We start from the raw sequence: 26,047 nt of genomic DNA, 5'->3' as shown, positions 1-26,047 counted from the left end.
CTGTCTTCCCATAGATATTGGCTTCTAAAATAATGCTTAGTCTACATTGGTAGACAAGGTAGTACCTGGAAGAGAATGGTTCTTTTACCACCCTTCCCAATAAATCCATGCTAGTAGATCTGCAGATTCTTGTTTCTCCAACTTCCAGAAGACTTTTTTTTTTTTAAACCACCCACATACACACTGCAGCATTTTCATTAAGATGCTGTCATTTTTGAAGAATCACAATGTAGAGCAAGTCTAAGTGCAATTCTGATAGCATCTTGTACAGGAACTAACTTAAGACTCCACTCAACACAAATTGCTTACCAGGTCACTGAGAGCTTGCTTCAAGTATTTGTGTTAGATCGGTAGGCAGAGAAGACGGAACAAGAATCTGTTTAGTCTTTGCTGACACAGAATCTCAGTAAAAAGAATGTCAGCAGCCCTTAAGACACCTCTTGGGGGATTTAAAGCCAACATTCTGAACATCTGCTCAGATTGCTTATCATAACCTTATTTTGTACCACATGTGAAATATACCATTTTAGGGCACTCAGTGCCTTTGTTTTTCTTAACAGGATGCCAAGTTTCACTGCTGGCATGAGCAACAATTCATGCCTTTTCTTGGCAGAGGAGAAAAGGGGGCAGATCTAGAAAGCAAATACCTATTTTGTACAGAATGAAGTATACCAATTCTAACACTGGAAGTAATGGAATTCAGCAAAAAGAACATGTCTTGTCCCCAACTTCAGTACTCCAAACCATGTAGACATCCTCTGCAAAGTTACCTTCTCCTTGAGAACAAGTTTGTATTCTAGAAATAGAGTACTTCAAGATTACAGCAGGGCAAAATAGCAACAACTGAAAGAAGTTAAACCATTACATCAAGTGCAACTGTAACCTATTAGGATTTAAAAATCCTTTAAGCTCCAGATCTTTTTCAGAACTGATGTGAAAGCCAGAATATCCCACTGTAACAGGCTTACAGCATACGCAGAGCTCATGCTTCCAGTTTAACTTCAAAATAGAAGTGTGAAAGATGACTGAAGACTCATCTGTATGAAACAGTTTGGATATTGCATTGCCTCATATTCCCTCTTGTGCTCCAACAGCAGTTTTCCAAATGTTTAACTTTTTATTTGCTGAGATGTTAGCGCCAGTAGTCTCTTGCTGAGTAGTGCGTTGTGTCGCTGAAGATACTCTATTACATCTCCTTGCTTCTCAACTATCTCTTCTAAACTTGAATTTTCCCTTAAAGAACAAAATAGTAAATACAGGTTTCAGTAAGAGATAGTAGCTTTCTGATAGGTGAAAGGTCACTGCCAGTTAACCAATACTGTAACAAGCTGCTCTCTTCAGTTTTATTCCTGTTAATCTTGACTGCTTCTCAGGGAAGAAGCAATCCATCTAACCTTGTTTTTGGATAAGTGAGAAAAAGATTTGGCTAAGTTTAATAACATGTTTGCATAAGTAATATTAACATATTTCCTGCAAGGCAGAGGAAAAATAAGGCTGCTTACTCATTTTAACCAACTTAGGTTAGTACAATTATAGCATGTAGTCTAGCTCACTAAGAAAGCCATGCCACCTCTTCTGTTTATGAAGTATAGAATTGTCAAACCTGACATTAGAAACTTAGAACAGAAAGAACAAGTGCTGAAGTTTTGGCAAATACTCCTGCCTTCCCTCACTCACCATTTGCTGCTGACTGACTTGGAAGTCTGCTCTTAGCACACAGGTGAGCATCCCAGAACTTAGGAAGTTGCTCCCCAGCCTTGCAGCACTTTATGGAGTAACACTGCCCTTAATCATAGTTCTTATGAAGTACTCAATAACAACTTAAGTGGAAAAAGACTTAAGTTGAATTAAAAACCTACTGTGGTCAAGCTGGGAAAAAAAGTCTTTGACAAAACTTGCAATCCTAACTAGTAACCTGCATTACCAACTTAAAGCACCAGAACAGCTCCTGGTCAGTAGCTTAGGTGATGGAGGTCATAGTATTAAAAAAGCATTCAAGGTCAACCGAAGGGCTGACAGGATTCACTTTTCAATAGACCTTAACTCTCCAGGGGAAGAGAGTCAGAGTTGTATAGACCTGAATTAAAATAACTATTTTGCAATCAGTTCTCACAGGAAGTTTGCACTCTTTAATCAGGAGATCAGAGTCTTTTCCTCAGCTGATCATTGTTGCAAAGTTGTTTTCTGGGCACTTGAGGATTTCTCAGGGGAAAAGCTGAATGAAAAAGGAATGAGGTCCCCCATGCATTCACCATGATGTTGATATCAATATGCAAGTCAGACATTGTATCAAAATACCAACACAACTCAAAATCCTTCCTGTATCCTGGATGTTTAATTCCAAGTTCCTTAAGAGCATGTACAGCCTGTTTGCAACACCTGGGGAAGTGTTGAAATATCAGCATCCCTAGAATTCTGCACTTCTATTTTTCACTGAGGCATACAAAAGTCATGTTTGATTAGGAAGCTTCAAAATAAATGCAAATATAGAAATCCAAGTTTACTTTGCTGACTTTGTTGTCATTATCTGTCTCATTTGGGCAACTGAAAGACATTCAAGCCACGAGGAAGTACACAAAGGACGGTCTCAGTACTTGTGAGTGTGGCTAATGCATTCACCATCTTTCTCCCAAGTGACTCAACCACAATAATAATTACTTTGCAAACTAGAAATATATTCCAAATCCCTTGCTAGAATTTCATGTTTAACTGCTGACACAGGACAGAACTGCGAAGTTTCCTTCTTCATCTATCAACTGCCCACAATTTATTTTCTTGCCTCAAAGAAGTTTCTGAAGAAGCTTCACTTATCTGTTTTGGTTGACAAATTGAAAGCTATACAAGTATTTCTACATGCAGTAATAAAATTACACTAGTCAGTGTTGACTACATACCATAGTTGAATGCATTGCAAAATTAATACAGTGAAGTCTTACCTGAATCCAACTTCGGAAGTAATGTGACTAGGGTAAGCATACATCTTTTCTTCTTCAATTATGTCAGGTCTTGGCTTTGCACGATTGAAGTTGCTTATTTTCACTGCAAAAAAAAAAGAGTTTCATAAAGTATTAGAAAACTACCACCACCAAAAAGTTTTATCACCAGGCTTCAAGTTAAAAACAAATCCGTAACAGATGAACATATGCTCACCTTAGAATAGGAGATGGAAAGCCAATTAGACAGTCATGGGATTAGGGAGAAGTGGAAGTAAAAGCAGAACCTAATCTCTACTCGTTCTCTGGTATAGCTGGGATTACAAATCAGTGGTTTTTTTTTTTTTTTTGTTTGTTTTTTTTTACTTCCACCCCCGCACACACCTTTTTTTCAGTCCTGCCACTCAAAAGACTGAGTGAAGACCTGAATAGGTAAACCTGAACATGCCGCTTAGCTTGTAAAGTACTGTGCATCACCTAAGGGAAGGAAAAAAAAAAACCTACCTTCCTCTGAGAGGGAACTTCAGATTTGATCTCCAAATTCAGGTCACAAATCAAGCAATGTGCAATAAAAATAGTAGAAAGTTTTTATACCATATCTGGGTCAGAACTTCTATTTTGAGCTCTCATAAATATTATTTTAACTAGACTACCTGCAATGAAGCCGCAGCTTGTCTGCATGCTCTAAAACTAGGGCAGACTTGGTACAGAAATCTATTAAGTATTTGAAACAGAGTGGCTCTTTGATCAGTTTCATATTGTGAGCCTCACAATGTTGAGGTTATCAAAACCAAGTCACTCCTCAGCATCTGTGAATAAAATTTAAGACTAAATTTAACAGATGCACAAAGGGGACAGGAGAAGCTGCAGGAACCCTCTGCATTATTTGTGGAAGGAAGCTGGAAATATTTTAAGTTATTCAGTATCGGCTCCTGATTAAGGAAGGGAATGTACCACAGAGATCCAGATTACATATTTTCAACTACATAGTTCGATGTATAGCTTCACAAGTGCCCCTAATAGCACTAAAAAAAAAAAAAAAACAAAAAACAGTCTGTCTCCATGAGAAATCCACGCTACAGCAGAGAAAGGCTGTCCTTACACATCAATAATATTACAGGCTTTACTATAGGCCACCCTCCTAAAACAATGCTAAGACCCTCCAGAGGTTAGCTACAAGTTGGGCTCAAAGGTTAGTTATTTCTTTGACTGTATTCCTCGACAAATAAAACCACAAAGGAATAGATGAGGAATTTCCAACATACTTTATTTGTGGGAATGTTAGTCTTTTATTAAAGTGATATTAGAAATATGCAGGGAAGTCATTAAATACATATTTAGTAAACCTTTGAACATTCAACTCTGCCTTATCAGGAACTTAAGATATTACATTGATATTTAGAGCTATCTATATCATACTTCATTCCAGGCACATTTACCTCACTTGAAGGACTTATGTATGTCAAGTCTGTTATAGGATAATCCTAGCAATTCCATGTAGATTTGATCCCTCACCTCTGGATCCTGCATTTATGTGGGCACACACTGCTGACTGAGGATGTTTTAAGAATGGCAGTTATATTTCACAGGCCATTGTAATTCTAGAGACTTCTCGCTTGTTGGAGCTCTTTTGTGATTTATACAATTCACAGTCAGGTATTCCATGCAACTTTCATTTGTTAGACATTGAATATAGTAATACTTTAACAAAATGAAGTCATTATAAGATTCTACAGGTAACTGTTTACACCTCACTAGTAAAGAAAAAATGAATCCACAGAAGAGAAAAAACTCAGCAATATACCAACACAAAAAAGGGTTGATTATTATGAGTTCATAGTGGAGTCACCTTAATATCCCCAGGGTTGCTCCTTGAGCTGCAGAGTTACATTAGTGATACCATCTTAACAGTAAGTGGTATCTGCTAAGTGCTTGCCTTAGAGAGGCACTCCAACACAGCAGGGGACTGTCCTTAAATATCCTACAAAGGAGGCTTCACTTTTCCTGTCACAGGCTGCTCTGAGAGGTAGAAGTGCATCAGTTACAACAGTCTTCGAAAAACTGAATACTTTTGTGTACATTAGGAGAGTTTTAGCTTGATGCCTAAAAGGTTAAAGCCAAAACACTAATAACAACCATTGCAGCCTGCAAGAGACATGCAGGCAGTCCATTAGCTTACCTCAACATGTGTTGGGATGGAAAACAAGTCATACCACCCACTAAAACAGGCGATCTAGTTTGATTAGAGAAGTTTTCCCCATTTTGAGGCAAGTTACATAAATTTGTTTATATAACTTAACCTCTAGTTATATAAGATAACCTTTGCTTTGTACAGCAATCAAGCTTTAGAGAATGATGCATAGACTATTCTTCTGGGGCTGCTAAGGAAGGAAGGTAGCTGTTGCCAGAAGGGACAGTTCGCTCCCTGCTTGTGCTGCAGCTCTGTCCCTCCTTTGCCTTGGTTCAAGCCTCCTTCAGCTCATCGCTCTGGAAAACAACATCACACCCTGCATCTTCCTGGTATAAGTTGGTAATGGATTTTACAAGCACTGGTAGTACAAGCTAGAGGAGATAACCCACCTCGTGACAGGTCATTTGAGAGCTCTTAGAAACTCTGGTCTCAGACCTACTTACAAGGAATTTGACCTTGACTTACTCTATTTTAATAACATAAGAGACACATAATATACCTCTGAACTACAACAGGCCTTGGTAAGAAATACTGTTTCTCACTGGAGTTCCTGAAGTTCCATTGAAGTTTTGTAGCTTATCTCTACTTGGAGTTTCCCAGCAAAGTAAGTATGCTTATGCTAAGGCAGGACGATTTCCAGCATTCTTGGAATAGCTCTCTAGGATAGCTGTGCTCATGTTTCCTCACTGCTCTCTTCATTCTTCTTTTGCCCATCTAAATGAGCAAAGCCTCACACGACTACATGCCTTCAGGCCTCTCCACTCTTATGGAAGAGATATGTAGTCTAGAGCTGCAGCCATACTTCTTGCTGAGTTTTGACTTCAATATTGTGCCAGGAAGAGTCAAGACTAGTTTTATGTCCCAGATGACCAAGCCATTTGGCAGTATTTGCATCAACCGCATCAGTAAGAACACATCAAAACTTCTCTACAAAAAAAAACTATTCTAAATCTGTATATAACAGAACCACAAAGAAGTCAGAAAGAAGTCAGATTATGACAAACACTGATGACTGTAGAAATATTTTTCCTTTAAGCTGCATGCAGTCCTGAAGGTGGTGTTTCCAGGTATTTCTACCTTCCTACTATTTGATTAAAAGTCAGGAGCAAAGTTTTGCTCATCTTTTTTCCTTCCACTGGAGAAACCAGTGCTACTGAGGCTATTTAAACTAAACTGTCATCCCCTTGGTTTGTAGCTGTAAGTAAAAAGCAGCACCTCAGAAGCAGGAAAACAAACCATTCAACTCAAGACCCAGAATGTCCTGTCAGACACATTGCAGTACGCACTTTGTTTTTTGAAGAAAAAAAGAGATAACTCCATTTTCACTGTTATGTACCTTCTCCAGTGTTTTCAATGCAGCTATTTCTATTTAAGCTCCCATGACCCATAAACCCATGTAGCTTTTAAAATGAGATTAGAAAACCATTTGTTTAAAACACTTATCAACTAGCATTTTACATAGTACTACTACTGTAGTTTGATAGAAGGAAGCTTATCAAGTCTTGCTAAGCTTTACACCAAACCTAAAACCAGACAGCCTTACAAGACAGGGACAGCACAAAGCAGTGCATCAGTTTTATGCAGTGTTGTATTTTAGCATTAGCAAATATTTTAAGAGCCACTATATTTTAAAAACAGAGGGAATTCTTCACTCTTAATGACAGAGAAACTGCAGCTTCTGAGGTAAGACCATATCAAGAGGAAAAGAAGGTAATAGAAGGTAATATAGAATTAGAAGTCTGTAGTTGAAGGCACACCATACTATCAATCCTGTGAGTTCCACCTGTAAATCCTAGATCTGATAAAGCCATCTCTCACTGCTTCACAGCTCACAACAAATGCATTTGAGGACACACTCCCAAACTAACAATCCTGCTCACAGATCTCTCTTGCAACAATTGTTTTTATTGCCACTTAACTGGATCAACAGCTTTAAACTAACAGAGCTTTTGTTAACACCACCACAAAACCACACCAAGCCTGACAACCTACACATTTGTTTTGAATTTGCCTTGGTTCCTCTACAGGTACAAAATCATGTTGTATTTATAGTTGCAGTTAAACATCCTGTAGTACCCCCAGCTGCACTACTCTGAGGGCAAACAAAAGAGCTCAGTAGCCATTATAGCACTCCTCACTCAATAAGGCAAAACTCATCTCACCTGTGTAAATTACCAAGCAGGTCAGTGAACTAATCAGCTCCACACCGAGGACTCCCAAGATAAGATACAGGTACACTTTACTGTGATCAGGAAAGGAATGCTGGGTTGACAGAATCAAAAGCAGGGCTGCATTACCTAGAAAACAAGTGTTATATTTGATACAAGATCACAATTGCTGGCAACAAAATGAAGTTTTCTTTCAGCATTTGACTGTAATGGTATAGAATGAGTTCTTATTGATTTTTCCAAGTTAAAAGAATGGTGAAGAAATGGACTAGGCACACCTAATAGACAATATGTGTTCACTTAAACAGTTCCTAACCTTGTAGCTACTATCCATCCTCAAAATTGCTTCAAGATTATATTTTTTCCCTCAATTCCTAGAAGGTAACCAGTCATAATTCAAAAAGAGTAGTGTTTTCCTTCAGTGTATTTAAATATGAAGCCGAAAAAAAGAAACTACAACTGCTAACCCCTTCCTTATACAAGGAGATATCTGCACAGGCTTCCAGTTGTCTGGCTATTACTTTAACAGTGCCAGGTTAAAGAAATTTAAACTGCATACAATTAGTCAAGGATGATAAGCATTTAGCTATAGACTTAACAATTGTTCTGAATTCTTTAAAGCCCCTCTTCTCATACAGTGCAGCATACATATAATGCAGAATATAAAAAGGTTCCCCCTCCCTCCCCCATAGAAATGCTATAACCAGTCTGGATAAAGCATTACATTTATTAAGAGCATTGAAGTGTTTAGGGAACTCAAGTTCTTTTGTACTACATTAGGTAACTGAACTGTCAGGATGGAAGTGATAGCAGCAGCAGTTAGCACAGCAGGAAGTTCACAGTAATAATGCTCAACAGCTTCTGATCTAAAAGTGATTTACATAAGAAGTTCAAAACATAGATCTGATCACACCTGAACTTTTACACTTGCCCACAGCTGGTACAGAAGAGACACAGACTCAACCTAGGATAGGAAGCAGGGCATTTGAGTTTAACAATCCAGATTTCAGCAGGTACAACAGTCCTTTTACTGTTTTGAAACATCCTTAAGCCTGCTGTAGCCTGATCTTTTCAGTGCTCCAAAAACATCTTTTATCTTCAGAGCTCTACCTAGTGGCCATAGCCTGAAGTTTTGCACTCAAGGTGACTAGATGATCTTTTAGTGACTGGGTGGAAAGAAAGCTAGAGCAGTAGTACCGCAGTTTATCAAGGCAGGTGAAAAGTTTACTCTAGTTATTCAGATTTACAGATAAGAGACAAACATACTGTGAAAGACCATTCTTTCCTTTTCCCCTACCACTTACATGTGAAAAAGCCCCTCAAATTAGGCAGACACTTCAATTTATTGCAGTTTTTTTTTTTTTGGAGACACAAGAACAGCTAATTGCTGAAATATCTTTCAACTTCACTGGCCAGCAGTATAGCATGGAATATATGGAGATAAAACACTACCATACATCACACACTATTCGAACAGAAAAAAGTAGTAGGAAGTACAGTGAAATGTTAGAGCCCTGTTGAAGATTAGGAAATTGTTTGACTAGTTTGAGACAGATGTTGAGCAACATGTGATCCACCCATTTCTACTTAAAACACAGCTTGAAAAGCAAAGTACACTCCTCAGAAGGATTAACAGATTAGCAGTCTTGCCACTTACCCAACTAGATAAATCAGTATGCAAACTGCCATCACTAGCAGCCAGAGACCTTGCTGGCTGAGTATTTTGTGGCTGAAAACTACAAATCACTAGATGGCTTACTCAGCCTCACACTTTTGGGCACTTATGTTCTTTACAACACGCATCTGGCAGGACAGAACAGTCCTCGTTCTGTCCTTCAGAAAGCCCATCTGACTGAAATAGCATTTACAAATGCTCATAGACAGGTTTTTAACAATTTCTCAAGATATATTAAATAACTGTTCTGTTTTCCTCATATCAAAACTTAAGGCTTTGCAAAAGAACATTAAAACAAGTTGACTTTACCTGTAGAGTGTATCACAAGCGGAAGCCTTTTTAGATTTCTTGTTGATCGATATATTGAGAAGTAACCTCTGCTTCTGACTTTACTGTGGTGGTGGTGGATATATCGCTCAAAAAACACATGCAGAATCCACAGAATTACTTTTGCAATGATTATGACAGTCTGCACTTTAAGTGGGTGAGTATAGTTTCCAGGGCACTTATCCTGGTTTGGATTGGGGTAAGAACAAAACATAGCTGCTAAAAACGCTAGAACAACAAAAGCAACCTGGAAGAGAAAGGAAGAAAAAACTCTAGTCAACATCTGACTATAAAAAGAGACTTATGTAATTGTGCATGACTTTCTGAATTGATTTTATTAAAGTTAGAAACATTAGATGCTCTTACCACAATGACTACATATCACTCTAGTAACACTCATGATTGAGTGTGAGCAGAGTTGAACGAAGTTGAAAACTGTTCTCAGCATTTCCTCCAAATTGATTATACTGCTATATAAGTAACCCTTTCAAAGTAAGTTAATTCGATTCCTGGACACTTTTTATTGGGTCTTTTCCTTTAAGGGGAAATTGATGTACTCAAAAGTTTTTCACCTTGCTCATTTGTAGTTGTTACTGCTCTCTAGGACTGTCTCATATCTTACTGGACATCTACACTTCTTTCTCCAAAAACAGAGGGAGTTAAACATTTTGTTAAGTCAAGATTAAGTTGCATAAATCCATTTGAGAAGCTCTAGGTTAACATTAAAGTGAAACAAACATTCTACCTTACAGTGCAAGTCATCAACACCAGGTAGATACCTCTGTGAGCTAGTAAATACACTGAAGAATCACTACTACCAGATTTTACCATTTTGCTCAATTTATATATATCAGAATGACCAGGCTAGTGACATTACAACTTTTCTTGTCTTCTAGACTTTTTAGCAAGCTTCCAGCTTCAGCACTTAAGAGCAGCATATGCAATCCTTTGGCCAACTAGAAGGCAATATTTAGTGCAGATTAGCTGCAGGTATCTGTAAGCACACAGGGACAGTTTTATTGATTTTTTTTAGATCCTTGCAGAATGTTTCGTCATAGAAAATGACATCCATCGTTTTCTTTCACTGAACAATATGGCACTTTCCCATACTGTTTCATTGTCAATAAGGAGTACATTAAAACTGAAAAAAAAAATCAACACAAGAAAATTGAAAGCTTCTATATACAGCAAAGACCACTTTACTTACACCTACAAAGCTTTAATACCCCTAATACTCTTAGCTTAAAATGAGCTTCCAAGGTTCTGTACACTATACCTCATCAAGAACAGGACTGAAGATGAAGGAATATGTTATTTTCAAAGCTTCTTTGTTTCATGAGTTTATCTGTATTCAACTCCATGGATATTCAAGAACCCACACTCCTTTCCTACTCCCTTGAACTCATTTTGCTATTTTGTCATTTCCCAAGCACCTTTAGAAGTTCACAGAAAGTGATCTTTTAGAACCATTACATCACTACTGATGTGAATTGCCCTTAGTTTGCTTGAGTGGTGAATGCAGTAAGTGATGGAGAGGCTAAGGAGGCAAGAAAGGGGAGGGAACAATTTGCACACAATCATTAGTTCATAAAAGCAACACCATATCATAGAGGATGGGTAGGGTAAAGGTGAAAGAAAAGGAAAGAAAAGGAAAGTAAAGAGCCTATATTATCCATAAGGATATTACTTCAAACACTTTAAATTCAGAAAGTTTCCTTGGAAATGGGATAAGTAACGCAACTGGGAAATGAAATAGGAGGATGGTTACCAATGTAAAATTTAAGGTATGATTTAGCCATTCCCTTTTCTTACACAGCTAAGGATAACTCAGCTAACTCACTTAAATCATACCATTTACTGTTAGATTTGCCATTTTACAACAGCAACACATCTAGTTCAACTCCCCCCCAGCATCAGGGATGTATGTCAGTACAGCAAATGGCTATATTAAGTTTAGTGATACAGTTAGCAGCTTTATTAATCTACTATGGCAATGCACATATGAGGAAGTTGACAACTTGCTTTACAAGTGGCATTTATTGATGACAACCTGCTTACATTCCAGGGTAGTCCAACAACAGGTTTTTCACCACTGGTCAGAGAAATTTCATATACAGAAAAATATTCTTAGAAAGTAGTATTCAAGAAGCTCAGCTTTATGCATGTACATAAGCAGAAGAAAAACAGGGTGTTAATACAAAGGAATTATTTCTAGCCTGTGTATGTTACACTGTTCTGCAGAGTCTCTTGGCAGGAACCAGAAGTCAAGAAAAGCAAGGCTTGGCAAAAGCCACTCAAACACCCAGCCCATCCACACACCAGCATAAGGATACTCCAGAATTTAATGTAACTAAGCAACTGCACTGAAGGAGCCATTTGCTGCATAAGTCAATTTCTTGGCACAGAAGGGAGAAGGAAAAAATGAATTAGAGATGCATTACAACTCTTCCTCATACATACTCATATCCTGGAGTTACCTTCTCCAGGATACCTGCTGCTTGAGTTGGCCATCTGTTGGAAGCTAACCTAACATTCTTCATATTCCACAGTTTATACACTTACACAGAAGCACAGGGGAAGGAAAAAAAATCCCATAAGCTTGTTTTCTCCATCCATCAACATGCTTCTTTTCAGCAAGAAACAGCACCATTTCAAGGGTGTAATTTCATACAGCAATTTCATATTCCTGTATTGCACCAACAGAAAAAGTTATTTTCATTTTGCTCCAAGGACCAGCTTGCTACTTTGTCAGGTTCAGAAATAGCAGCAAGACTTCATCTAGAAGATGACATGTTGACAGGACTCTTCACCCTGCCTTTACTTCTCTCTACTTGCAGAGAGAGAAAGTAGTGATGGGTACAGAAGAGGCAGCATTTTTCTAGGGTCAGAGTGACTGATGTTTGGCTACATCAGTTATGTCAGTATACATCAGCAGTCCCAAGGTTCAGTGGAAAGTTACTGCTCTACCACCAGTAGCAGTGTCTACCTTCATAACGAGAAGTGAAGAGGGATGGATACCAGAGTGATGCCCTGGTAGGCAAAGTAAATATGGCTGGATACTCAGTTTCCATTGGAAGGTTTTGCAGTCTGTTCAGCAGAACTGCAGTAGTGGCCTTTCCTAAGACTGCTTGGCAGACAGGAGATTTTTACATCTTAAGTTAAGAGGCCAGGGCATATTGTTTGAATGGCTTTACACAGCTGCCTAAAGAAACCTCAGAGGCTGAGATGAACTTGAAGTTATAGCAGAGAACATTTTGCAGAGTACTGAGCATAGCATACTTTCAATTATGAAAAAAACAAAAAATCACATCTTGAGTACCCTGGCTTTATGTATGGACCATCTTTATGTCTACATTAGTGGCATTATGCTATGCAAGTACCATTTCAGTTAGCTCTTATGGCTTGAGCTCTCTACCTGCTCTTCTTCACATTTAGTTTCTATATGCTCATAAGCAGTAATACACATCTACAGCTTTTGAAGGATAAACTCACCACTGTGCAGGAGTCTCTATTTGTCTACCAGCCTCAGCATCACCTTCATGCTGTTAGATATAAGATTTTGCTTTGTGCTCTTCCACTTTAGCCTCCAAAGGTCAGTCAGGGCAGGAAATAACATGGATTCCTTTATCCTTTATTCATTACCACCTAAAAACCCTGGAGCAACTCCAGCTTGACTTGCTTGGTTACCATGTAAAGAAATACCTTAAGTCTTCCCTGTGAAATTAAGTTCATCCTCCAAAAGGCAGTGGCATAAACCTGATCTTAGCTGTCTATATCTAGTCTTAAGCACTTATGAATCAATAGTATTTTAAAAGTACATTTCCAACAGCATAGAACAGCCATTATTTAAAAGGCTTTTCTTTCTAAAAAGATATGCTGCAGTATGTTAGCGCTGACAAACAAATTGGAATTAAAATTCATCAAGTATCATGTAGCATACACATTATCAAAATTCACTGGAAGGTTTTGCTTGGTTGGGAAGAAAAGCCTATTAAAGTCTTGGAAGAATTCTGTCCACATGAAGAGTAACAATTCAGAATAAAGAGTACGTCTTCATAAGAAAGCCATGGCTATTTAACTTACATGTATTAGCAACAAAAAATTGGCAAGGAAAACTGCTGGGATAGCATGAAATCTTGGCCTCAGTTGTGAATGCAGTGTATGAGACAAAGTAAGAGGTGCGTCCAGAAGAGGATCATCTTCTAAACTCTGTGTTATTTCCAAGGACCCCTGGAACAGAGAGAGGGAAGAAGTAAAAACAGGTAAGTTCTAAAATAATTATAAATTTACAGAAATTTCTTGTTAGCAAGTCCATCTTTGAAAAGCAAACAAGATCAGTATTTCAAGAGATATGCTCTTATGTTCTAAGCAAACTCTTCACATCTTTCTGTGGTAGCTATTCAATCCCTGAGGAATCTGACACCAACATATCTCCCAGCATTGCCCTCGGTCTTGAGGGGGTTTAGCCTTTAAAACATTAAAAATATTTCAGCATCATTCTCAAGCGAGGCCACAAATATAGTACATTCACATGAGAAGGTCGAAGAAATGACAGTTAAAGCCCATTTCATTTATCTTATACAGGTACTTCACAAGTCTGTTATTCTTGTCTTTGTCCAGACAAGTTTGAGGGAACAACAAGGACAAATGCAGTGTACCAGCAACAGATGTAATCTCAATTTGAAGACAGCCAGCCACTGACACTCAGTACATCTCAGCAATAGTTCAAGTTGAATCCAGGAAAGAAAAAGCCATTTAGATGGAAGATGCCACTAGGGGCTGGACAAGATGCTGCTTTCAGTATAGCACATGCGGCCTTTACTTGTCACATTGGTGCTGCGTATTTGTGGCTTTCTTTTCCTCCACATTCAGCTTACATGTCTCAGCTATGTAATTTTCCTGTAGTACCTTTTTTTTAAAGCTATAGTTAAGCTTGAGCAGAGAGAAGGTCGTCTCTCATGGACAAGAAACTTGCCCCAGTGCAATCTCTGTCCATTCCAGGCTAGAACTCACTCAGTACATCTGAAGCTGACTGTGCACAGGCATGCTGAACAAATGACAAGCTTGCCAGCAACTCAAACTGCTCAGGTTTCCCCTCTTAGCATTGTCATCTCCCGTGCTATAACTTGTTTGATTTAACAGATAAACCACTCAAGATTCCGGATCAAGTTTTGACTACTCTTCTCTGAAGTGATAGTAACTACAGCCCAGAATGAAGTACACAGAACAGAGTAACACCTGCTTGTGATGGCATTATAGCACAGACATTCAGAGATGATCAACAGCCAGAATCCAGTCATTGAGGACACTACAGAACCTTGCTTTCTGCTGCAAGCCCCTCTACCCACCCCACTCCAGAGATCCCAGTATTCAGAAAGACATGTCAGAGTCCATTGGGATATCAGTTAAATTGAGGAGTCCTCATTGCCATGATAGACAGTAGTTTATCAAGAAAAATGAGCATATTCTCCTTGATACTAGAATGAGAAGAGAGATGAGTTGTTAAAATAGATAAAACAGAAAACAGAATAACTCAGGTTGGAAGACACTCACAAAGATCAGAGTCCAACTTGATGGACTCAAATTCCCCAAAGAACCACTCAAAAAAATCAGATCATATGTCTGAGAACATTGTCCAAGCACTTCCTCAACTGGGCTGGGCAGGCTTGGTACCATGACCACATCCTGACAAGCCTGTCCCCATACCTGACCACCCTCTCAGTGAAGAGTCTTTCCCGAACACCCAGCCTGACCCAGCTCCATGTCATTCCCTTGGGTCCTGTCACTGTCCCCAGAGAGCAGAGCTCAGCGCCTGCCCCTCCGCTCCCCTCCTGAGGAAGCTGCAGGCCGCCATAAGGCTTCCCCTCAGCCTGCTCTGAAGACACCAAAGGACCTCAGCTGTTCCTCATATATCTTCCCCTCCAGACCTTTCACTATCCTCACAGCCCTCTTTTGAACATTCTCCAGTACATTTATGTCCTTCTTATACTGTGGTGCCCAAACCTGCACACAGTACTCAAGGTGAGGCCACAGCAGCACAGAGTGGGACAATCCCTTCCCTCAAACCCTTTCTGTGGGGCTGCTCTCCAGCCTCTTGTCCCCCAGTCTGTACATGTAGCCACAATTACCCCATACCAGGTGGGGAATCTGCCACTTGCTCTTGTTGAATTTCACAGTGCTAGTGATTTCTCAGTACTCTAATTTGTAGAGACTTCTCTGCAATGCCTCTCTACCATTGAGGGATTTAAGAGCTCCTCCCAGTTTAGTGTCATCTGCAAACTCAGTGTGCCTTTGGCTCCTGTGTCAGATCACTTACAAAAACATTGCCAAGAACTGGCCCTAAAATAGAGCCTTGGGGGACCCCACTAGCAACAAGCCTGATGTAACCCCATTTACTTTAACTCTGAGCCCAACCTACCAGTCAATTCCTGACTCACTGCATTATGTAGGTTCACACTTCACATTAACCACAACAGCCCAGACTGGCTCCCTGGTGTTGTTTCACCTATGGACAGCTGCCTGCAACAAAGGAGATAGCCACCCAGCATTATCTCAGCCAGCAGTCAGTTTTATTTTAGTACAGCGCGTGCCACACTCCCACAACTGAAGGTGAGCAACCAGGCTTCTCCTCACCCATCTCAGCCTCCTGATTACCCAGCCTTCGACCATGAGCAACCCTTGCTGGAACACCCACCTGGTAAGATGGCCTTACACTGCAGACCTAAGCATTTATAAATGCTATTGCTCTTTTCTTGTTACTAATATAAAACTGAGAAGTAGGAGTACAAGAAAGCTCTGGGCTGCATCTCCACGTGTAATTTTAAAGCCTGAAAGCAAGCCACAGGACAGGCACTCCAGTGGCCAGGCCATGCAGCCTCATTCCTCCTGAGCACCCAGGGGAGCTAACAGCACACTCCCCCAGCAGGCAGGGAGCGTCCTTCGGTGGGACAACATCCTCTGCCTGCCGGGGGCAGGTGAACTCCTCGTTTCCAAAACACAGTGGCGGAGCTTTAGGAGCTCCATCAGAGCTCGTGTGAGCCGGTCCCAGCTCCCACCCACCGAAACGGGGCCACCGTGAGGAAGCACTCGGCAGCATGACCTCCGGGCAGCGCGGGGAGGACGGGAGCAGCGTGTGAGCATTTCCTCCCCTTCAAAAAACCCAGGAAGCGCCCGAATTAGAGCGAGCACCAGCCTCACCGGGCTGAGCCGAAGCCCCACCCGGCATACCCAGGCAGCGGGGACAGGCTGCAGGCGGCTGCCCGGGGCTGGGAGGAGCCGCCCCGCTCCCAGCAGCCGCCCGCACCCCGCCGCGGCTCCGTGCCCCCGCTGCTCGGCGGGGGGCTCCTGCTTCCCAGCCGGCAACTGCCGCCCCCCGACCAAAGCGGGGAGGAAGAGGAGGCCCGAAGCGCTGGCTGAAGGCAAAAATAAACAAAGAGGGGGAGGGAGAAGAAGGGGGAACCCGCGCAGCGCTCGCCCCCAGCGACAGCCGCCGCTGCGCACTGGCGGTGCCCCCCAGCCGCCCCGCACTCACGTTGTCCAGCTCCGACTGCCGCCTGGCCGCCATCTCGGCGCCCCACCCCGCCTCGCCCCGCCGCCTTTAAGCAGCGCCCCGCGCCTGGGCGCAGGGCCCGGCCCCCGGCACGCCCCGGGGAGGAGCCGCAGTGTCCCGGGCCCGGCCCCCGTCGTCCCATGCCGGGCTAAAAGCCGGTGAAGGGACGGGGGCACAAGTCACATGGGGAGCGGCTGAGGGAAGTGGGGTTGTTTAGACTGGGGAAGAGGAGGCTCAGGGTAGACCTTATTGCTCTCTGCAGCTACCTGAAAGGAAGGTGTGGGGAGCTGGGGATCGGTCTCTTCTCACATAGGACTAGAGGGAGTGACCTCAAGTTGTGCCAGGGGAGTTGTGCTAGGGGAACGGTTGGACCAGATGATCTTGGAGGGCTTTTCCAGCCTTAATGGTTCTGTGATTAATGAGAGCAGGCCCAGAGGTGGTGCCCCCCGTGCCCTGGTGGCACTGTAGGAAGGGAAAGGCTGGTGGCACTGCAAGTGCAGGACATGCTTTTCCCCTGTCGGAGCAGTTCCTCTTCCCTCAGGGTGGATGTGGCTGATGAGAAGGGAATTTGCAGAGAACAGAATCTGGGATGTTAGTGAGAGTGGTCCCACAGAGGCAGAGTCCAGCCCTGCAGTTTGTTCCTGTACCCTTCTTGTCCATAAGAGTGAAAAACAGCAGGTGTCCAGAAGAAGGCATGGGAATAAATGCAGCACGGCTTGCTGTGCAGAATGCTTGTGTTACAGGGACTTCCCGAGGAGGGGATCCTCTTAATTTTTTTCTAGTGGATTTCTCTTCAGTGGATTTGCCCAGTTGCCCCTACAGACTGTGCTTTAGCATAAGGACTTGGTGAATGATGTTTCTAGCATGGTTGTGAATCTTGTGAAGAAAAATATTTTCTTTAAAACCTGCCCAATGCTAATTTCATTTTATAATTCTTTGTTCTTCCACACGGAAAGGCAATGGCCACTCATGGTATCTGTACTAATCTCATGGATCTCTGTCTTACTACTCTGTGCCAGCCTTTTGTATGCTGAGTACTCCTGGACTGTTTAGTTATTATTCATACAGAGGTTATCCCAGCTTTTGATAACCTTTGTTAGCTTCTCTGACCTTTTTCAGTTATATCCTTTCTGAAACGAAGGATCAGAACTGGCTGCAGTATTCATGTGTGTGAGTGATAGGAGTTTACAAAGTGGCGCGTTTATTATCTCTTGTGCTCTGTTCATCTGCTCGTGTTTCTTAACCTTCTCTTTGCTTTATTTGACCATCCCTGAGCCTTGAGCTTATTGGAGGCCATTGGACAAAGACAGGCTGAGGGAGCTGAGGTTGTTCAGCCTGGAGAAGAAAAGGCCGTGGGGAGACTTTCCAGTGCATAAAGGGGGCCTACAGGAAAGCTGGGGAGAGACTCTTGGTCAGGCAGGGTAGTGATAGGACAAGGGGGAATAGCTTTGAACTAAAAGAGGGTTGATTTAGATTACACATAAGGAAGAAATTCTTTACTCTGAGAGTGGTGAGGCACTAGAACAGGTTGCCCAGAGAAGGTGTGAATGCCCCATGTCCGTGGAGGTGCTCAAGGCCTGGCTGGCTGGAGCTTTTGGCAACCTGGTCTGGTGGAAGGTGTCCCTGCCCATAGCAGGGTGTTGGAATTGGATGAGCTGTAAGGTCCCTTCCAACCCAAGCTATTCTGTGATTCTGTGAAAGCTGTAACCTGGTTTCAGTAAGAAACCAGGTCCTGTGATATGTCTGCTCAGTGCCACCTGCTCTACCCGAATGTTCTTTATTTGTGTTCCTTATTGTGCTTCCTCTTTTTTCCTTCCTCTCAAGAAAACAAATCCTACTGATCAGCAGTCACGGGACCTTTTCTGTGAAACTGAAGTGAAGCCACAATTCGCTGGTTGCTGTTCAAGTAACTGATGTTACTTTTATAAAGGTGTTCTGCCTTGAGAAGAAGTTAGCTTGTCCAGTGTGGTCTACATCTAAACTGATCTAACGACCACCTACTTTAAGTATATTTCAGTAGATCAGTCTGAAACTTGATGGTGCAATTTTTACAAGGGTTTGTGTGACTGCCAGAGCCTCCCTATTCTTTGCATATATCTTCCTTGGATAATGCTGCTAAGCTTGTGCTCAGCTTGAAAAGCATGAAGTGTTTACCTTTTGGTTGATGTGCAAGGAACAACATTGTCAGTGCTCTGGTTAACATATCTGTTCTGGAATAAACAGAAATGCTGGCGGGCATACTGTACCGAGTCACATAGCCAAGAAGGTAGCGAGTGCCGGTTAATGACAACAGCTAGAATATTTTCTGACTATAAATACATCTATATTAAAAAAATACTTCAGAGTAGAGTTTTTTTTTAATTAAAATATCATTAAACTTTTTTGAAGAAATCAAAAAAGTTTCATTTTAAATAAAAAGTAGTGACACATCATCTTGTGTTGCTTAGCTACCATTGCTTTCATTTACAACCAAATAAAGTATTCAACGGCACATTTATCTCCCCACATTTTGCTTGCTTGCTTACGTGCACATATGTTTTTTTCTTTTTTTTTTTTTGGGGGGGGGGAGGAGAGGTTGGATTCTGAATTTGGCAAGGATGATATATGAGGTGAAAAAGTATGGGGGAAAGATATTAATCAAAAGCATTAAGTGATTTAGAACAGTTTTTCGAAGGCTAGAATCAGGGACTTGATTAATCATTCGGAAACACCATCTCAAGAAACTACATTTTTTATCTGTGCAGCAGACATGGTCATTTTCGTGCACCTGACTTGGAAGTCCCCTCCTGAGGGCAGATACATTGTTGGGGAGTCTAAACAGATTGAGATATGCCACATTCTTATATTACAGGTAAGGAAAAAGATGTGGTATGGCCCAATAATGCCATACTATGATAACCTTATTTGCAGACAGCTTTTAAGGAAAGCTAGCATAGACTAGACACCTAGGATTAAATCCTATACTTAGGCATAACCTTTTTCATATCAGTAATAATTACAATATTTGGGGATTAGCTTTTTCAATTGTATCCTCACAAAGAGGTCTAACATCTACTTTTCTTTCAGTTTTAGTTGAAATTTGGCATGAATGGAAACAGGAGTAAGCTCACAACCTTTTCACATGAAGCTATGAGGTGTAATTATTATTACTGTTTCTTATTCATATTGCAGGTGCAATTAGTACTTAAACTGCATTCAGCTCAGTGTAAAAAAGTCTCTGCTCTGAGAATATGGGCTTGTGAAACGTTCTAGATTGAATAAAAATAGAAATGGGAAGTGAAATTGTAAAAATAACAGTACGGACAATAGTATTTGCATGAATTGGTTGTGACAGTCCTGACAGTCATACTCAGTAAGTGAGGTCTATATTCTAACCTCAAATTACAGACACTTCACAGGTACTTGTTTTATTTCTAGTGTCTGTAAATTTTTAAAATCCCACGGAGATTAAAAAAACAATGGACCACTGAATACACATAAAAGGAACCCTTCTCCCCAGTGTGTAGTTTCTGTTTTTCATACAATGCAAACTGTATTTCATTGAAGCTTTTTGTGGACTGTATACATGGCATAATCATCTAATCAAAAATTGACACTTGCTACGAAGCTTTGACTTCATAAATAAAAAAACTATAAAAATTTCTGTGACTTTTCAATACAAGCTATTGAACACTAGTTTTAATAAAAACTCTTTTAATCTTTCATAAATTAGTATACAAATTTGAATGCTGGAGGCTTACTGGGGCCACTGCATAATTCTGCTATTTTATTAGTACAAATTATTTAGCAAATTGTCCCGTGTGTCAGTGAAGGAGTTCAGAGATAGGACTGATGAAAACAGGTAGAGAAAAGTTATTAAATCTGTAGAAAGAGAATTTGGACTGCTTGATGCAGATGAGACAGAGGATATAGCGTAGCAGTAAATAAAAGAATTGCGAAGAACAGAATGCACATACTTGCTTACCTTTTTTTTAAATTCTACTGAATTTCCAGCTGCATTCAAAAGGAAATAACTTGAGGTTAATGAAGGTATACAACTTTTGATTTCACATTTTTTTTTAGAAATATATGCAAGAAGTATAAATGAAACTTCGAAACTGAGTACAACAATGTATCTTATTAAATTAAGGTGAGTTGTTTTAAATGATTTAGGACTTAAGCAAACACCTAATTTGCAGGGTGCAACAAGCGTTTACCTGAACTATATAGGGAAAGTGAAATGCAGAGCTATTTGTGAAAATATTTGGGTTTAGGTTATATGGAGTCTAGGATTTTCCTGGAAACAAGGAATATCTGAGATAATTTGACTCAAGAAAACTGCTGATAAAATTAAAATAAAGATAGAGATGAAATTTCAAGGAAAAACAGATTTTGTTTTCCACATTTTTTTCCACCTTTCCAAATATTTTATCTGAAAATCATCAAATGAACTTGTCAGGAACTAGCTTGTATAAACTAAAGTTTTAGGCTGTATGGCTAAATATTAGCATTCTGATAAAGGTAGTCTTTTGAATATTTTAGATTCTGAGGATACCCATTTTTCCCTCCAGTACATTAGCCTGGATCACAATGTTCTTCTTTTGCACAGAAAAATTGGCAAGAGACTTTTCCTGATGCCGCTGAAAATTGTACTCCAGGAACACTACTCATTGGCTGAGCATATGCTTGTACCAGAATTATTTAACTAAACCTTTTCATACTTTGACTTAAATTTCCCCTTCATTTTTTATTTAATGTAATACAAGTCCAATTTTACTAGACATGTTGCATAGTTAAGTGTACTGATCCTGAGCTCTTTCCTTAAATCTTTGCAATGAATTTTCAGTCACTCTTTGTCTTTCTTACACCAAAAGTAAGATTATTCGAAGCAATGGTTTACTCAATTTCCTGCACAGCAGCATGATACGGTTTTCACTTTCTATGAACAACCTGTCTGTGCAAAATCCCTGAGCTCATCTTTTAACATTTCAATGCCTTTGATTTCATTGTTTCTTTGTACAACAAAAGAATTTGTACAATGTGTGAACTATATCCCACCTGCTCCTTCCCCATCTACACTGTTTTTCATTTGCTGAATGCCCCTCCACAGGTACCGTTCCTCCAGTCTTATTCATATGCATATGAAACAGTATATATTGAAATTTATTCTTTCAGTGTACTCTGTCACTTTTCACAGTTCAAATTGCTCCCAATTACTGTTCTCAGGTAAGCTCACTATATGCATGACTACATTCAAATCGGTGAGTTTAACTCTTCTTTTGCTATAGGCCAATCGTAGGTACCATGAACTATTGAACTTGAGGGGTGGTCGGGCACTGGAGCAGGCTCCCCAGGGCAGCGGTCACAGCACCGAGCCTGCAGGAGTTCAAGAAGCTCTCAGGAGGATAGCTCTCTCAGATTTAAGGTGTAATAAGGTAATCCTGTGTGGAGTCAGTTTGACTCAATGACCCTTGTGAGTCTCTTCCAACTTGGGATATTCTGTGCTTCTATGAAATCAATAGCATTTCTCTGTATAGGCGAACATTCAGTATGCACTAGATGGCAGTATAACAATTGATTTAATGTAATTTTAATTTATTTCATTCGCTGTTCCTGTTTTCTTCTCAGAAATTCTCTCTGTCTAACAGTTGGTTGAATTGGTTAGGACTACCTTATAACACTGCTGTTACAGTGGGGAATAATTATGATGGAAAAGAAGTATGCTGACTTTGATGGACTTGCATCTGGTAAGTGAAGTACAATACCTTACGGCTATTATCTATGTAGAAGAATACTTTTGCTTCATTCTGCAATAAAATAATGTTTTGACATGTTAAACAAGTGCGAACAAACATAGCAATACTCTACACTTTTCTTTCTTTCTTTTTTTTTTTTTTTTAATAAAACGATCATAAAAAAACACCTGACTGGGATGAATTCTCAGAACAAAAAGGCAGGCTACTGTGACCGTTCTGCTTATCCACGTGATATACAGAATCACAGAATCACAGAATTTTCTAGGTTGGAAGAGACCTCAAGATCATCGAGTCCAACCTCCAACCTAACGCTAACAGCCCTCCACTAAACCATATCCCTAAGCTCTACATCTAAGCGTCTTTTGAAGACTTCCAGGGATGGTGACTCCACCACTTCCCTGGGCAGCCTGTTCCAGTGCCTCACAACCCTTTCAGTGAAGAAGTTCTTCCTAACATCTAACCTAAAACTCCCCTGGCTCAACTTAAACCCATTCCCCCTCGTCCTGTCACCAGGCACGTGGGAGAATAGGCCAACCCCCACCTCGCTACAGCAATTTGCTGAGAACTGGATCTTGTAAATCCCTTTTGTGTGTGTGTGCTGTGTATATGTGTGTAGTCTGTTCACAAAAACTGTATAGGATTTATTTCAGTAAGGTGTAACTCTGTGTTGAAGGGTGGAGCATCAGCTCTGCCTGACTCACGTATGGGCTGATGAAGATGGGAATGGTTCAGCTTTCCCTGTGAAATCCCTGCTGTAGTTTTCCACTGCTACCTTTGCATCATGTCCAAGGGATCACAAGCTGAAATCTAGTAATTTTAGGTGTGTTTCAGTGTACCGAGCACACTGAATATAGATACAATTGCCTTATCCAATGCAGATGAAGCAACTCAAGTCTACAAGCATGAGAGTAAGAGCTGGATCACCTCTTTCATAGACATCTCAGGGATACATTGCAAGTGAAACACAAACCTTTGCAGCACTGGGCCCCAGACCTGCTCATCAAGATTTGGGCCTGAGTAATCTGCAGTACTAATACAATCCAAAGCAATGACCTACACTTAATTTCTTTTGTAATGCTTGCTTGAACTAGGACTTCCTTTTTCCCATGGCACTGAAATGGACATGTAATTTACCAAGAACACTGTACTGTTCAGCACTGACCACAAGTGCCTAACTTCTCCATTGTGTAGAACTCAGAAGCTTCTTACTGTTTGCTCTTTTCCAAAACTAGGGCTGGAGTACTTAAAGAGTGTTTACTAGAACATGTGTTATATCAAGTCTTCTGGGGAATTACACCATGGCTGGTTTTAAAAACTGAAAAGCCAGTTTGTAGTTAATAATTTTCATCATAGTTATAAGATCCATGAACTTTACAGAATAAATATTATTCTTCACCTGTTTTCATTCAGTATGCATCATTTTTGGTGCTCCTGCAATTGCTTACATGAAAGAATAATGTGAGAAAAGACTAAATATTTTTATCCACATTTAATCATATTTAACTGACTGGTCACAGTACAGTTTATTTTTGATAGCAGCTGCTTTGCTATTCCTTATTTCACATTTCCAGCTGACACATTTTACTTTTTCTCTCTCTGCCTACTCTCCGATACATATTCTTCTGCAATCTGGTGCCTTGCTCTGTCTGCTGCATGCACTTTCTTGCTTTTCATTTTCACATTACTTTCCAGCGTAAAACTTCTCAAGTGCATTCATGTCTTTATTTCAGTGTTCCTCTGAAATGTTAAATATTGCATTCTTCTGGAAAATCATCTCTTATACTAGAGTAAGAGTAAGATTATTTAATGGCGATGTTAGTGCTAGGATCTTAGACAAAAGAATGCGGTAATGGGTGATGTCTGTGTTGACCTCAAGTCCTGTCACGAATTGCACATAAATCCTGGTGGATCTATATAGATTCAGGGCTCTTGCTTATAGAGAATTCTGCTGCAGGATGGTAATCTTACTGCAGGTGAAAAGCACACGGAAAAAAGAAAAAAAAAGAAAAAAAAAAAGAAAAAAGATATGTACCCTGAAAGATTTTTGGATTAAAAACAATTTATTTTAATTTTTATATAGAAATTACCTACAACTAAATTCAGTAAGATACAAATGTAGTGAACAACCCAGCAGATAAGGAAGTGAGGATGGGCCTGTGGTGTTTTTTTTTTTTTTTTTTTTTTTTCCCCTGTTTGCAACAGAAGCAATTCAGACAGGTATTTAAGCCAGTTCTAGCCCTTTTCTTTTCTCTTCCTTTTTCACTAAATGAATCCCAGCCTTAGTAGCATTTTCCATCATGTATCTTCTCACAAGTATTCTGCCAAAACTGTTAGGAGTTGTGACTTCTAATATCTTAAAAATGTTCTTACATACATATACAGTCCCTTTTTGGAAAAGGTCTTCTTAACCTGGGTTTGTCAATTAAAAATACTACTAAGGGCTTATTTCAGTGTTCTCTGTGACTAAACCTAACAGAGATTTCTTCTAGCATGACCATGCCAGCATGGCATGTGATCCCTTAAAAATGCTGATAGGATGGCATATGTATGTGCAGATATTTCGACTTTTACCAAGACTGCTTGTCATTTGTAGGTGTCTGTAACTTGTGGAACTATCTTGCTAGAAAGCAGAGCTTTGTAAGTATAGCTTCATTTTCAGTGGATGTACTTTGCTGATGTGTAGCATCTGTATTTCTTTATCAGTAAAGCACTTCCAGTGTCAATGTATTTGAAGAAGTGTGCAGTTATTACTAAGCATTGGCAGCATTCCTTAGCATTGTACTGTAAAACAAGTGGGAAGGGTGCAACTGTTGTTACAGGGGCAGACATAGCCACAGCAGTGAATTTTCTCAGTAAATGCAGTGATTTGAATTGCTGCTGCATAAACAAAAATGGCAGCTGTTTTTATGATAGTCAAGAAACTTAGATTATTTCCTTTCTAAACTACACATACACTCCTGCTTATATTTAAATATATTTTTTTATTAATATATTTTTTTTTCTCTAAAAGTTCTTTTCAGAGCAGAAGGGGGATTGGATCAGGTGTAATCCCATAAAAATCCAAATATTGTATTCAAATGTCTTTTCTCATGGTTAGGTATCTCAGTTGTTTTGCCATAACCACATAATGTATTTTGGATACTATCATTTCTGTTACAGCTGTGTATGATTCCTTTCAAGATTACTGAAGTACAAAGACAAAGTTTAGGAAAAAATAGATCCCTGTCCTATTTTTGTTTCTTTTTGATGTTCTGCATCAAAGGTAACTTCAGCTCACATAAAACATTTGGCTCAAAAGCCAAAGAACTCTGCAAGAAGATGACAAAAATCAGTTTGGAAATGCTTTATGTTCGCTTAAGAATGAATACTACTGAATAGTTCTGCTGTGTTAACAAGTGGCAGAATCTGTAGTTGCCTATGTGCTTGTGCAAGTAATGTACAGAAATGTTTCCTCGTTAGGTTCCAGAGA

The 26,047-nt window shown here is 40.1% G+C and overlaps 1 protein-coding gene across 1 annotated transcript; it reads right to left on the bottom strand.

Moving 5' to 3' along the window:
* Window positions 1-163: 163 nt before the first annotated feature.
* On the bottom strand, window positions 164-16,880 carry TMEM192 (transmembrane protein 192). The gene is made up of 6 exons (XM_032187173.1): window positions 16,826-16,880; window positions 13,378-13,524; window positions 9,277-9,541; window positions 7,287-7,421; window positions 2,937-3,039; window positions 164-1,233 (listed from the first exon to the last, which is right to left on the bottom strand). The coding sequence occupies exons 1-6, from the start codon at window positions 16,856-16,858 to the stop codon at window positions 1,110-1,112; spliced, it is 807 nt and encodes a 268-aa protein (XP_032043064.1). The 5' UTR covers window positions 16,859-16,880; the 3' UTR covers window positions 164-1,109.
* Window positions 16,881-26,047: the final 9,167 nt, after the last annotated feature.

Source organism: Aythya fuligula, chromosome 4 (genome assembly GCF_009819795.1).
Source record: "Aythya fuligula isolate bAytFul2 chromosome 4, bAytFul2.pri, whole genome shotgun sequence".
NCBI classification, from domain to species: Eukaryota; Metazoa; Chordata; class Aves; order Anseriformes; family Anatidae; genus Aythya; species Aythya fuligula.
Note: the sequence above shows the minus strand (reverse complement) of the source record. Positions and strands in the feature narration are given on the sequence as shown.

Excerpts from the sequence above, each read along its gene's own strand:
- TMEM192 (XM_032187173.1), bottom strand. The coding sequence starts at position 16,858 with ATGGCGGCCAGGCGGCAGTCGGAGCTGGACAAC. Across the intron at positions 13,525-16,825 it reads GGCAGTCGGAGCTGGACAAC|GGGTCCTTGGAAATAACACA; the intron begins GTGAGTGCGGGG and ends TCTCTGTTCCAG. Across the intron at positions 9,542-13,377 it reads ATTTTTTGTTGCTAATACAT|GTTGCTTTTGTTGTTCTAGC; the intron begins GTAAGTTAAATA and ends TTTCTCTTCCAG.